Source organism: Balaenoptera physalus (assembly GCF_965194825.1).
Source record: "Balaenoptera physalus genome assembly, chromosome: 2".
Lineage (NCBI taxonomy): Eukaryota > Metazoa > Chordata > Mammalia > Artiodactyla > Balaenopteridae > Balaenoptera > Balaenoptera physalus.
Genome location: NC_138883.1, coordinates 22583941 through 22596943, shown reverse-complemented (window position 1 = coordinate 22596943; position 13003 = coordinate 22583941). Strand labels below are relative to the sequence as shown.

General features: G+C 36.6%; 1 protein-coding gene across 5 annotated transcripts in view; it reads right to left on the bottom strand.

Annotated features, from left to right (window-relative positions):
- The window catches only part of CEP128 (centrosomal protein 128), a gene marked incomplete at its 3' end in the record, with an annotated part of 432096 nt that overhangs the window by 239783 nt on the left and 179310 nt on the right, over window positions 1-13003 (bottom strand). For all 5 annotated transcript variants that reach the window (XM_082451219.1, XM_082451220.1, XM_082451221.1 and 2 more), the window contains 2 exons: window positions 7157-7333; window positions 2251-2310 (listed from right to left, as the gene is read on the bottom strand). In XM_082451219.1, the coding sequence (XP_082307345.1) occupies window positions 2251-2310; window positions 7157-7333 (237 nt within the window). The remainder of the gene's footprint in view (window positions 1-2250; window positions 2311-7156; window positions 7334-13003) is intronic.

The following is a 13003-nucleotide window of genomic DNA, read 5'->3' as shown; positions in this document are numbered from 1 at the left end:
ATGAAAACAATTACCAAATGCCATCAGAGGTCCTTCTAATACAGCAAGATGTCAGCATAGACTAGCTGAATAGCAATTCTACTTTCCATATCGTTTTTGTCCTTTGATTTCAGACCTTATCTTCAATACTTATAGAGCTGTCCTGTCATAGTTCACGGGCATTACAGTATTGTAGCCCATCAATAACCTAAGCCATCTTTCTAGTAAATAGAGTCAATTCCTCCTTAGTCAGTTGGTCAGCGTAGTATTGCTTATCGTGACCCTTTTACACTGTAGAGGAACAGTTGCCTCATGGAATGTTAAAACTTGTCTGATCGGAAGTTCAATCCCATTAAATGATAAGGGAAAACGGCTCACTCGCTCCCAAATTAAAGAGCTATGATTAAGAGTCATCTCTGGCTCTCATAATTTAACTGAACAACAGCAGTGAAAGCTTTCTGTTCAGAAATGATAAAGATTTTAACTTGAAAGAAAATTCCAAGTACATTGCTCTTGTTGTCAGAATTGTGGAGTTGGGAAAAAAAGAGATATGCTTTATTAATGCACAACAAGTTTCTAGCTAAAAAATTCTGAGACAGCAAAACATGTCTATTCTAAATTTACTATACAGGTAGCATAAATACAAGTTTGCATTTGGTTCTACCAAAAATGGTTAGGTATGCACGGGATCACTGTATTTAAAGTAGAAGAGAAAATTTTATAAGGCTGAGTAAATTTCAATGTTCAATCATAATACTGTTAGTTTCTTATTAAGAATTTTTTTTTAAAGAGGCTTCTCTAATGAATATCTGGTTTTCAAAAGTGAACTCTGTCTTTGCACCACCTCCCACCTGTACCTTACTCACGAATCTCAGGGCCTTATCTGTGTTGACTAAAATATTCATCTTCTTAGCCAATTAGAGTGCTTCTACATATTTTTTGTATGACTAAGTTTAAACATTGTATTTTTGCAGAAGCCTTCTGTGACATGCTGGCAGTGTCATACCCTCCCATCCTCCCAACATGAACACCATAGTTCTTCCTTCTTCTGTGTTCCTTTGTCAATGTTTACATATTTCTATAACAATATAAAACACTTTAAGGATTTCTAAAATTTGTTTACATCTACATTTTCCCTATTAACTTCCACAGCTTGCTAACACTTACTTAATATCCCCAATGTCTGTATACAAAAAAGTACTCAATCAACAAATCTTGGCTGAATAAACAAAGACTTTAAATGGTAATACACATAATAATAAGAATGTTAATTGTGAATCTGACATGGCATGTAATACAGTTTCCCACTCTTTATATGGCACTGAGAAAGTCACGTACCTTCTCAGAAACCTCACTTTGCTCATATTTTTAAATAAGGATATTGTACAAACTTAAAGGTTCTTTCTTGCAATAAAATCCTAAGTTGGACCACAATTGGTGAGGTTTATAGTACAGTTGGTTTTCTTATAGAATTTAAATGGGATAGAAGATTTTAGTAACTTAAAGCTGAAAAAAACTATTCTAAAATGGAATGCAAGTGCTTAAGTATTGATAATTGAATAAACAGGTATCAACATTTTATATGGTCATAACTCTCTATATATTTAAATTAGTGAATTTCCAAGTTGATTTGATCTATGAAGATAGCTGATAACTATCCCACAGTGTAGAAGAATCTTTTTTGCTAAAATGAGCAAATTGTTCAATTTATTTATTTTTGGTTACCTTCCACTAAATTTAAATAATGCCAAAGAATCATGAAGAAGTAAAGTTATCTTCAGAACACAAAGTTTACCCCTCCCATTTTGTAAATGAGAAAACAAGACACCCAGAGAGATGAATGATTTGCTTGAGCCACAAAGAGATTTTGCAGGCTTTGAGCTAACCCTCCAGAATCAGAATATAAGTATATATGTGTAAATGAAGGTTGGTTACAGCTGCCCTGACCTTTGTGCACCTCCAGAGACAAGGCCTATCCCAAGGAAAAGGCAGAGGAATTTGTCTCTCTGACAGTCTAATTTTGATACTTCAACAGTTTTACTTACCGTCATTTATTCTCTCATTCCATGCCTATATATTTAAGCTAATTTTTAAATGTTAAACTAAAAGAACATGCAAGTTTCTGGAATGCATTACAATGATATCTTTCCCAGCAATGAAGTATTATGCTTTCATATGCTCAGTTATATGTCAAAATATATGACTAGCCCAAATAGGATGCCTTGAAGGTCATAAACATTATGAAAACTTTAGGATTCAAAGATTAATTACCTTGCTTTCTGCTAACCAGCGATGTGGGTCATAATTAATATCAGGACCAGATGAAAAAACCTACAAGAAAGAGGATATCGTCTATTAGAAGTAGATATTTCTCTGAAGTGAACTTATATAAATGAAAATTCTTCACCATTACATCCAAAAGTTTAGTCTCTAAACTTAAGGGTTTAAAAAGAAGAAAGTTCATACCAAGTACGAAACCAATTCCAAACCATTATTTATTTAACATGCCTATTTATGTAAGCATGTATATATGTATGCATATATGTATGTATGTATTGACAGTAAATATTTAGCTCACATATAGAGACAGGAATCACCTTTCAAGTGCTGTTACTGCTTGAATCACTGAGTCTGATTCCATGGAGTTCTGCATGGCAAGCAGCCTCATTTAAACCAATTTACTTCATTTGTGTTTGTTTCTTTCCCTCAGTTTTGTTCCAGGTAATGTATTTCACAGTGAGTTAGATGTAATTACACAGAAACCTAATTCTTTGTCTCATTTTTCCTTCTTTAATTTTATACTATGTGGGCCATTTTGTCTCATTAATGGTTGTGCAGACTGACAGAACCTAATCAATATGACTGCATACCAACATCGCTTTGTAATTCATGATGGTAACAAAATTCTACAATAAATAGGTTGTCTACACCAGCTGCTCTGATTTCCTTCACACCAACTCATTTATAAAATCCCTTGTCCTCTGGTTCTGCCTTATTACTGATAAAACTATACTCAAAGGTTGTCAATGACTTCCTAATTTTAAACACAAGTTTTTCTCAATGCCTACCTTCTTTGAACTCTGTGCTATGATATTTTTGCATCACTTTTTCCTAGAAATTTTCTGCTTAAAAATATCCTGTCCTGGGGCTTCCCTGGTGGCGCAGTGGTTGGGAATCTGCCTGCTAGTGCAGGGGACACGGGTTCGAGCCCTGGTCTGGGAGGATCCCACATGCCGCGGAGCAACTAGACCCGTGAGCCACAACTACCGAGCCTGCGTGTCTGGAGCCTGTGCTCCGCAACAAGAGAGGCCACGACAGTGAGAGGCCCACGCACCACGATGAAGAACAGTGGCCCTCGCTTGCCGCAACTAGAGAAAGCCCACGCACAGAAACGAAGACCCAACACAGCCATAAATAAATAAATAAAAATTAAAAAAAAAAAATATCCTGTCCCTTTGCAAGAGATGTCTATTCCTATTCTCAAATACTTCTATACTTCTTAATGTGTGTGCACAACACTCCCCTAAGGAATATCATTAGGTAATTCATTTAGACATACGATGAATGCATAATGAGTGCTGACCACGTGCCATATACAAGAGTGTTATATTCTTATATCCAACCTTTCCCTCATCCATGTTTCTCATTATCTAAATCTCACTCAACTCTTGTGCCTTGCCTGCCTTTTCAGTGAGATTTCCCTTAATCACTCTAGACCATAGTGTTTTCTTCCTCTTCTACCTCTGTACCGTGTTGAATATTTGTAAACATCAATTTGTCATTGATTATGATGTTTTTATTATTCTTTTTCATTGATCTATGTCATAGTCTCAAGTCTTCAGTGACCTAAGGTATAGTGCTCAAGATTAAAGACCAAAATAATTTGAGATACGTACAATGTTCATATTTTGTGACTTGCTTTACAAATTTATATATAGTTTAGTGTTTAAGAACAGTCATTTGATCACTTATAAGTGGTGTGACTTAATTCCTCTAAGATGTAGGTTATCATCTGTAAAGTGAGTAAACTACCTCCTCAGGCCAAGGTATAAATTAAATAAAATGGGTGTTAGCACAGTGTCAGGCATACAGAACACCATTATCACTACTAACTGCATATCAAGATGTAATCATCAATAAATACACTTCAAAGTCTATTACGACAAGAGCACAGTAACAGGCATTTGTCATAAAAAGATTAAAGAAACAGAAGCCATATACATGGTAATATGAGTATACTACAAAAAAAAGCTCTACATAATAATGATAGCTATCATTAGTTGAGTATCTACTAAGTGCAAGATACTTCACACTATGATGTGTACCTTCTATATCTATTTTTACTTCATCTTCATAATAACCCAACTTATAAATGGGAAATGAATTCTTAGAGAGAATAGAGATCATATAACTCAACCAAGGTCATATATTAGCAATCTGAACCCACATCTGTCTTGGTCCAAAGCCTATCCTCTTCATGCTCCACAAATAAATGCTAAAACCAAGTGTTAGGGGAAAAGCTCTGGAATTATCAAAGATTGGTCAGTGAAAATACTGTATCTTTAATTCAGACACTTTTCTAATTGCTTCATAATAGTGGTGGTTTATTAAGTGTCTAACCATAGGTTTTCAATTACTGCATGCACTTACTAATGTGGAATAAGTAATAAATATAGTACTGAAAAAAGAAAATATAATTAGAAATAATGCCAATATTCCCAAAGACTTTTCTCAGACTCATTTGTTGCATATCTATTATGCAATCCATTCCATAGACAGTCACTTTCTACATAAAATGGCTGAAAATTTCATGAGCAATATTTCAAAAATGAACAAATGACCAGGAATAATTGGAATTATTCTATTTTGAAAACATTTTACAAGGACCACCGATCTCCCCTATATTTCTGAACTATAAAGCAAAGAATCAATTTTATTTTAACAAACACCTTGGTGGTTTCTGTGAGGCGAGAGCAAGTGTTATGTTCTTGAGTATTCCTTTTTTTTTTTTTTTTTCAATTTTATAGTAATGAAACAACAGAAGTTATTAATGGAAAGAGACCCACAATGAAAAAAAAAGAATTCTTAAAAAAAAATCTTAATAGAATTTCCATTCTTTTAGATTTACTTTCCACCCATCACTAAGATTGAATTAGTCTTTCTCTAGGGGAAGAGGTGTAAAGACCTATTACCACAGTCACCGCATTCTTGAAAGCCTATTAAAGAATAGGGTACTTCTCAGAATATTGGAAGGATAATTTGAACCTCATAAAGAAATAAAATATTTAAGCCATCTGCTATCTGCACACTATGTTTTAGCCTGTAATTGGCCATAACAAGGTTTATATATCTTATAACACAATCCAAATGTTTCCATTTTTACATCACTACTTGACTGAAAACAAGCCATCCTGACACAAATTCTTAAATACAGAATAAATACTGCATTGTTAATCTGTACATCTTTGAGATAAAATTAGGATTTCAAGGCTTTAAATATACGTAAACAAGACAAGTCCTAAATAAAGCATCATTCGACAGGGAAAAGAATAAACCAGCATTATAACAGGACTGAAAGTTGGTTTTCCCCTAAAGCCAATTACTTCTCATACTTGGCTCCCAGTCCTCTCAAATTGACGTCTGAGCTTTTTAAAAAATGTATATAAAAATATATATTGTAGAAATTCCATCAACTCCCCCAAATTCTACCAGTTGAAATACTTCCTTTAAAGTTGAATCCTAAGGCACAAGTGTAGAATTATCATTTTATTTTCTTTAAAACATTACTTAAGAAAAAAAAAAAAAAAGATGGGCAGGAAGAGAGGAAGAGCAGGAAGAAAGAGGGGAAAGTAGTTTAGGGAAGAATGTATTTTTTAAATTAATTAATTTATTTATTTAATTTTGGCTGCATTAGATCTTCGTTGCTGCGCACGGGCTTTATCTAGTTGCTGCGAGCCAGGGCTACTCTTCGTTGTGGTGCGTGGGCTTCTCACTGCGGTGGCTTCTCTTACTGCAGAGCATGTGCTCTAGGCGCGCAGGCTTCAGTAGTTGTGTCTCGCGGGCTCTAGAGCACAGACTCAGTAGTTGTGGCACACGGGCTTAGTTGCTCCGCGGCATGTGGGATCTTCCCGGACCAGGGCTCAAACCCGCATCCCCTGCACTGGCAGGAGGATTCTTAACCACTGCGCCACCAAGAAAGTCCAAGGGAAGAATATTTTATATGAGAAAAAAGATGAATGACAAAATAATAAGAAGAAACATCTGAAGAGGTTTAAAAAAACCTTTATGCATAATACTATAATTCGAGTGCTGTCATATCATCAACTGAAATAAATACGGTGGGCTAAATTATAATGTATTATGGTTATACCATATTAAAGCACTGCAATGCTCTTTGTATGTAACATAGCAGTACTAGAACCTAGAGTCAAAAGAGGTGCTTACCTTCAAGGAATTAAGAGCATCCATGATTAACATGTTTTTATTTATCATTTCACTAGGACTACATATTGAGCAGCAATAATCCATTTTAAAGATAGGAAAACTAAAGTAAACGTAATTTTTTTAAATAGGGAAGGCAAATAGCGTAGTGGTTACTTGTTTAAGCTCCACAGTTGGACACCCAATGTTTGAAGTCCTAGTTCTAGCTTTTGACTAGATATGTGGCCAGGGGCAAGTTACTTAACCCTCCCAAGCCTTGCTTTCTCTTGTCTAAAATGGATTTAATCTGAGTACCTAAAGGATAAGGTGGTTTCAGCAATTAAGGGAGAGAATGCATACACGGTACTTACACGGTATCTGTAATATAACTAGTACTCAAACGATGTTAGCCAGTAATATACTAACAACAACAAAAATGACCAGTGATAATAAAAAATTCAAAATCCAGGCTTCTTCACGCGAAGGATTTTGTTTTAGTCAGAACTGCTGCTTCCCTTGTAAGACATTTTCTTTTACAGAGTGAGATACAGGCAATTCAGGGGAATAACAGCATACTATCTCTTACCATGAATGTGCAATAGATAAAATAGCTCATTTTAAAAAATGCAAGATATTATTTTGTTTCATAAAACTCTCTGGAATAAAAATGTGGCTACCATGTAACCATGCATTAAAATCTTCTTATAATTATATATTAGGAAACTAACTGAAAGGCACAACGAGGACTCATAATTACTTTCAATTTCTCCATTGAGTCCCTGGAGAAGGTGTTACAAGCTGCATCAATTTCCTTTCCTATCACACCAAGAATGGATTCCTGTTCAGTCTCCAGACAAAGAAGTTGATCCTTGAGCTGCAATCTGGCCTCTTCCATCCTCCTTGAGTGCTCTTCTTCATTGTTTATATGTTTTTCCTAAGGCATTGATAAGAAATAAAAACAGAAGTTAATTATTAAGTGGAGACAAGAAACACATGTAGTATCTGTACAACCAACTCAAAGAAGCGTATTAGAAAACAGCTTTCAATAAATATTAGTAAAACACTAGAAAAGGCAAAATGTCAAATAAGATAGTGCTTCTTCATTTCAGGAGAAAAAAAAAGTGTTACTACTACCTTTATCTCATTAAAACAGTTTTTTAAATGTTTAAGTTTTCAAATGCAGTCACACTGCATAAATGCTTTGAGTCATGAAAATATGATAGAAGATGGAGGTACTTTTCAAGTAAGCAAATATACTTAATGAAAAGGGGTTTCTAAAGAACCCTTTAAGACAGGGGTCCCCAACCCCCAGACCGGTACCGGTCCGTGGCCTGTTAGAAACCGGGCCACACAGCAGGAGGTGAGCAGCGGGCGAGTGAGCGAAGCTTCAAGTGCCGCTCCCCATCGCTCACATTACTGCCTGAACCATTCCCCCTGCCCCACATCTTGCACGAAACCGGTCCCTGGTGCCAAAAAGGTTGAGGACCGCTGCTTTAAGAGATTACAAGGACTTGGGGGCCCCCCTAGACAAAACAATTCTCAATCATTATGATTACACAATTTCATTCAAAATTTATTAGAGAAATTCAAGTGGTATTACACAAGGCTTGGAGGAAAACAACAGAACCACTAGAATTCTAAGTATAAACAGTGGACCAAAAAGTCATGATGGCTGGCTAGTTATGCCTTCGGTCATTACATAGTAGCCTAATCATCTTTACCTACCCCAGTAAATACAACACAAGCAGGAAGATGATATGGCCAACAAACCAGCTTGAATTTAAAATAACAAAGAATTTTTCAATGAAAAGTAATCATGAAAAGTGGAATGGCATTCGAGCAGAATAATCATACATGATATTTCCTTGCAATTCAACTTACTTTAAAAAATGAATGAAACACCCTCTGCGCAAAAGAACAGAGTCCTTTCACAACCTGTCTTCAGCCCTTCTCTCCAGCCTCATCTCCCTCCTTTCCACTCTCTCATACTTTAACTACTTTCAGCTCTCAAGTAGGTCTACATATGTCTCCTCCGCCCACATCTCCTCTGAACAACTCACTCTGAAATTGCACTATTTCAAAATGGAACTGGCAGTCATGAGACAGCATTTACCTTCAGGAGTACATCATCCTGATCTGGAGCTCAGCTTTGTAAACCTAGGAGCTGGATTTTCTTTTCTTTTTGGTACTCTGATTTGAGTCATGTTTCAGCAGTAGAGTACACTAAGCTCACAAGAGACAAATGTACACACTAGAATACCACTCAATTAACTACATTAGTTTACAATCAGAACCAAAACTGCCACATGGATCAGAACGTGGGCACTGTTGTTACGCACCTACCCACCTATACGTCTTACCCTTCAAGATCCAGTCTCCTTTCTTTCCTGATCTCCCAATGCAGAATGTTTCCACTGCATATTATATATCATGTAGTTTTTTAAAAAATGTACTAAGCTATAAGATAATTATTTGGTCTTGCACCTGTCTGCCTTAATAAACTGATAATTTCAGGAGACCACAAAACATGTTTATAGTCATCTTTAAACTCCTCCACTTTGCTAAATAAGTGATTTAAACATTTTTTGCAGACAAATTCAATACTGTAAAGATCATTTCATCAACTACCATGCAGATCTATATACTCAAAGGCCACTGAGGTGTGTTAGGTTTCCTCTATACAAACAAACATAGGCCTGCAGTGTTCTCGCTGATGTAATATTAATAAAGAAAATACTCTATCAGGGGTTACTGACATACTTAGGGGACAACTGTCCATATTCGAAATCCACGCAATTCACGAGGTTGTTCTAATTGATCTTTCTTTTCTCTCTTCCCTCACAGCCATCTTTCTTTTTCCACTGTCACTTTTCTGTGCTCTCTGTTACTTCCCTCATTAAAAAGAAGACAAAACTGTTTCTACATTTTGATATTCTTAAGAATGCTGAAATCACTTTAACAAAGACTGAAAATTTCATTATCCACTTCACTATCCTCTGTGAGACAGCATACCATGTCCAATCTCCCTTTGAAGTGAAACTCACAGAGCTATAAACTCACATGAACCTTAGAGAGCAGTGGGTTCAACTACCTGTTCTTTCAGGATCCCCTTCTTTGACATTTCTGACAGATGGTCATCCAACCCCTACCTACACGACCAACTCAAGTTTCAAGGAAAAGAGTAATTGACAAAGCCGCAAAATCCTTCCATTAGTCTAAGTGCTATACTCAAAAATTAAAGTAAATAAATGAATCCGCCACCCCTACTAAATCTTCTGATGTTCCAGGAAAAGGTCCAGGTTCTTTTATTTAACTCGGTTTCAAACACTGCATCATACTGGTTCTCCATCCTTTCTGCATGTCCTTCAGGACCCTAAATCTAAGAGTTAAATAAGCTCTTCCATTCTGTATCTAAGCAACTGTAATTTGATTTCTTCACTCATTCTACAAATTTTTATGGAAGGCCTACTATGGCAATACACTCTTCTGGATGCTAGGGATACAGTAAATGAGATAGATAAGGCTCTTGCTCTCACAGAGCCAACAAATTTCTCCTTGAAATCTCAACACTTTTGTCCCATTCTTCTGGCTTGAGAATATCAATTTAAACACTAATTGTGGCACCCAGAGAATTAGCTGTTTCTCGCACTTTCATGTTTCAGAAATAGCTCTACCAATGGAGCAAGCACAGCTAACTCTATGGGAGGAAGTTAAACTGGCTGACATTAATTCAATCAACCATCTCACTGGGGGCATATAGATTAATAAAGGCAGATGATAATATTTAGGCACTATTATGGCTATTCCCTGGTCTTCTAGTGAAAACAGAGGGAGCAGTAATTCTACAACAACATTAACAAAAAGCTACCATATTTCAAGAGAACCAGAAGTAAGACATGGTATTTCAGAGACTATTTAGAAATATGGAAGACAGAGATAGTCCAACTTCAATGTTTCAGCGTAAATGGACACAGATGCCTGGGTCTTGGGAATATAATGAGTTTCTTTGCAGCGGGTAGTGGGGTGGGGATAGATGAAGCTGACTATGACAGTCTATATGATCCAAGAAGAGGGATATCAGTCCTAGACCATGACTGAGTTTGAGAAAGAAACTTCGAAAAGAAACCCAACCCTTAATTTTATGAAATGAGGAAACCAAAGTTCAGACAAAGCAACTTGACTGAAGTCAAAGAGCCAATAACCCGTAAACTGAGTCCCAACTCCCTCACTAGTGCTCTCTACTGAAATGCTATAAAGGTTAAGTTCTCAAAACTGAAGTTTAGAAAGCCAACGTGAAAAACTCAAAAAAGTCGTCAGTAGGTGTTAGGGAAGGTAATAGTCTTGTTCAGGCTTCAGAGGCAATAATAGGCCTTTGACCAAACGAAGACCCTGAAGGGAGCTACGTGCCAAACTGCTGGACTATGTCAGTCAGCAGAAATGGTGCAAGCAAGCCTGAAAACCAACAGATAAGGAAGGGAGTAAGTCACGAAGCTTCCTGGGCCTTGGGAATCCGGCCAGTTCAGTGGACATTCCGAGACTTACGAACAGAGAGCAAAGCATTTCTGATAATAGCCAGAGCTGCATATTTGCGCGTAAGCTGGTGATTATCAGCTTGCGGCTTGGCGTTACAAGCAGGACTCCTTTGAGCAGTACTCTGAAGTCTCAGCCGTGGGGTGGACGCACTGCTCGGGACCTTCCAACTGGGACTCCAGATCACTGTTCCAGGGATTTCCCAGCGCTGCTTGGATCTGGAGGTAGGTGCTTCCCCAATTTGGTGATGTATATACATTTATTTCATGCTATGTTGCTTGTCCTTATGCCGTAACACCGGGACTCCAGATTGCCGCTGCTTGGATCTGGAGGTAGGTGCTCACCCAATTTGGTGATGTATGTACATGTATCTCTCTATATACATATATTGCTTGTCCTCATACTGTAACTTACTACTAATATAATAAATTTCCTTATTTCTTGCTTATTAAAGTGTGGAGTGGTTATTTTACCGGTGAATCCTCTGAACCTGAAGCTGAAAGTAAGTCTTTGGGCAAAACAGTAGGTTATATGGGGGCTAACGTAGTCATAAAGTAGAAAGAATAACTCAAAAACTATTTCTGAATAAGCCTTATCACCCTATCACTACAAATGAAAATATATGACATACTGGTAAATTCAGAATAGACCACAAAAAAGGGGGAAAAACCCCATCAAGCATGCACAATATCCTAAACGTTTAGGGGCTACTGCTCTCCTCTATACTGGAGATGTACCTGCGTACACATAAAATCTGCTCTAGATTTTAGTTTAAAAGTATACCTAATACCACACTAAACAAGGTACGGTTCCACTGTTAAGACAGCAAAGGTTTCATGAAGCTTCCACTTCAAGACAGGAAAGGCTTACATTGTTGACGTTTGTGTCTAAAGGAAACAAAAATCATACTACTTACAATGTCATCATACACACACACACGCGTACGCACACACACACACACACACAGCTTAATCAATGAACCTGTAATTCAAAGGATAAGAAGTGCTCCTCTAATTAGAACATTCACTTTCCCAAAGGCTATAAAGATTACAAGGAGACACAATCTTAATGAAAACAGAACAACTTCAATAAAACTAGAGCATGTCCAAAATGTTATCTCCTTGGCAAAAGCTTATGAGATTCCTTCAATGTCTTAAGTATTCCAGAAAAGCCACTTTATTTCCAATACGGTTATTACATAAAATGAAAACAGTTCTTCACACACCTTAAGAGAAACATTATAGCAAATAAAGCACACTCACACCACTAAATAAGTCATTAATTTACAAAGCTAATGTTTTTCCTTTACTGAAGACTAACTTGAATAAGTGTGCAATATTTCAGCCCCAAGGCCATCTATAATACATGAGCAGGGGGTGGGAGAGAGAGAGAGTAAGCAGTAAAAGAGAAATCAAAGTTAAGGGCTGAAGTTAAAACTAATGCAATGTAATTCAAAGTTACTGGAAGCATGGCTTATTGAAACTATAGTCCTGCATACATCACCTAAAAAGTTTTGAGGAAGAATATTTCTGTAACTCAAGATAACTATCATGCCTAAGCCTTAAATCCAGGATACTAGCATTACAAGGCAAATTATGAAACTAACCTGAACAAAAATTGGATCTATCTGGAAGCCATTTATCTGACTCTCTAAAGAAGGCTCACATTACTTCTGCCAACAGAGCTGACTCAGCTGCAAGGAAGCTAAGACACAATATGAAATGCCAACCAAGGCAGAAATTGCAGCATGACTAAAAGAGAAGGATCTACTATGGATATTATAGGAAATCTGAAAAGAGTTTAATCTGGAAAATTACTATACTGCAGTTCAAGCTGTCTGGCAAAACAGCCAACAAATAAATAAATAATGCATTAATTGCTGTCACATGTAACTACTTTTTTCAAACATTTCTTAAAAACAGAAGATTGTACATGAGTATGGATTTCTTAAAATTATGGCTATATATTAAACACTTAGATGGGTATCAAAAAATTAAAACCACAATAAAGCAAGAACCATTCTAAAATCAATAGTTAAGATCAATTTGAAAGAGTCCCCATGAATTCAACCTCC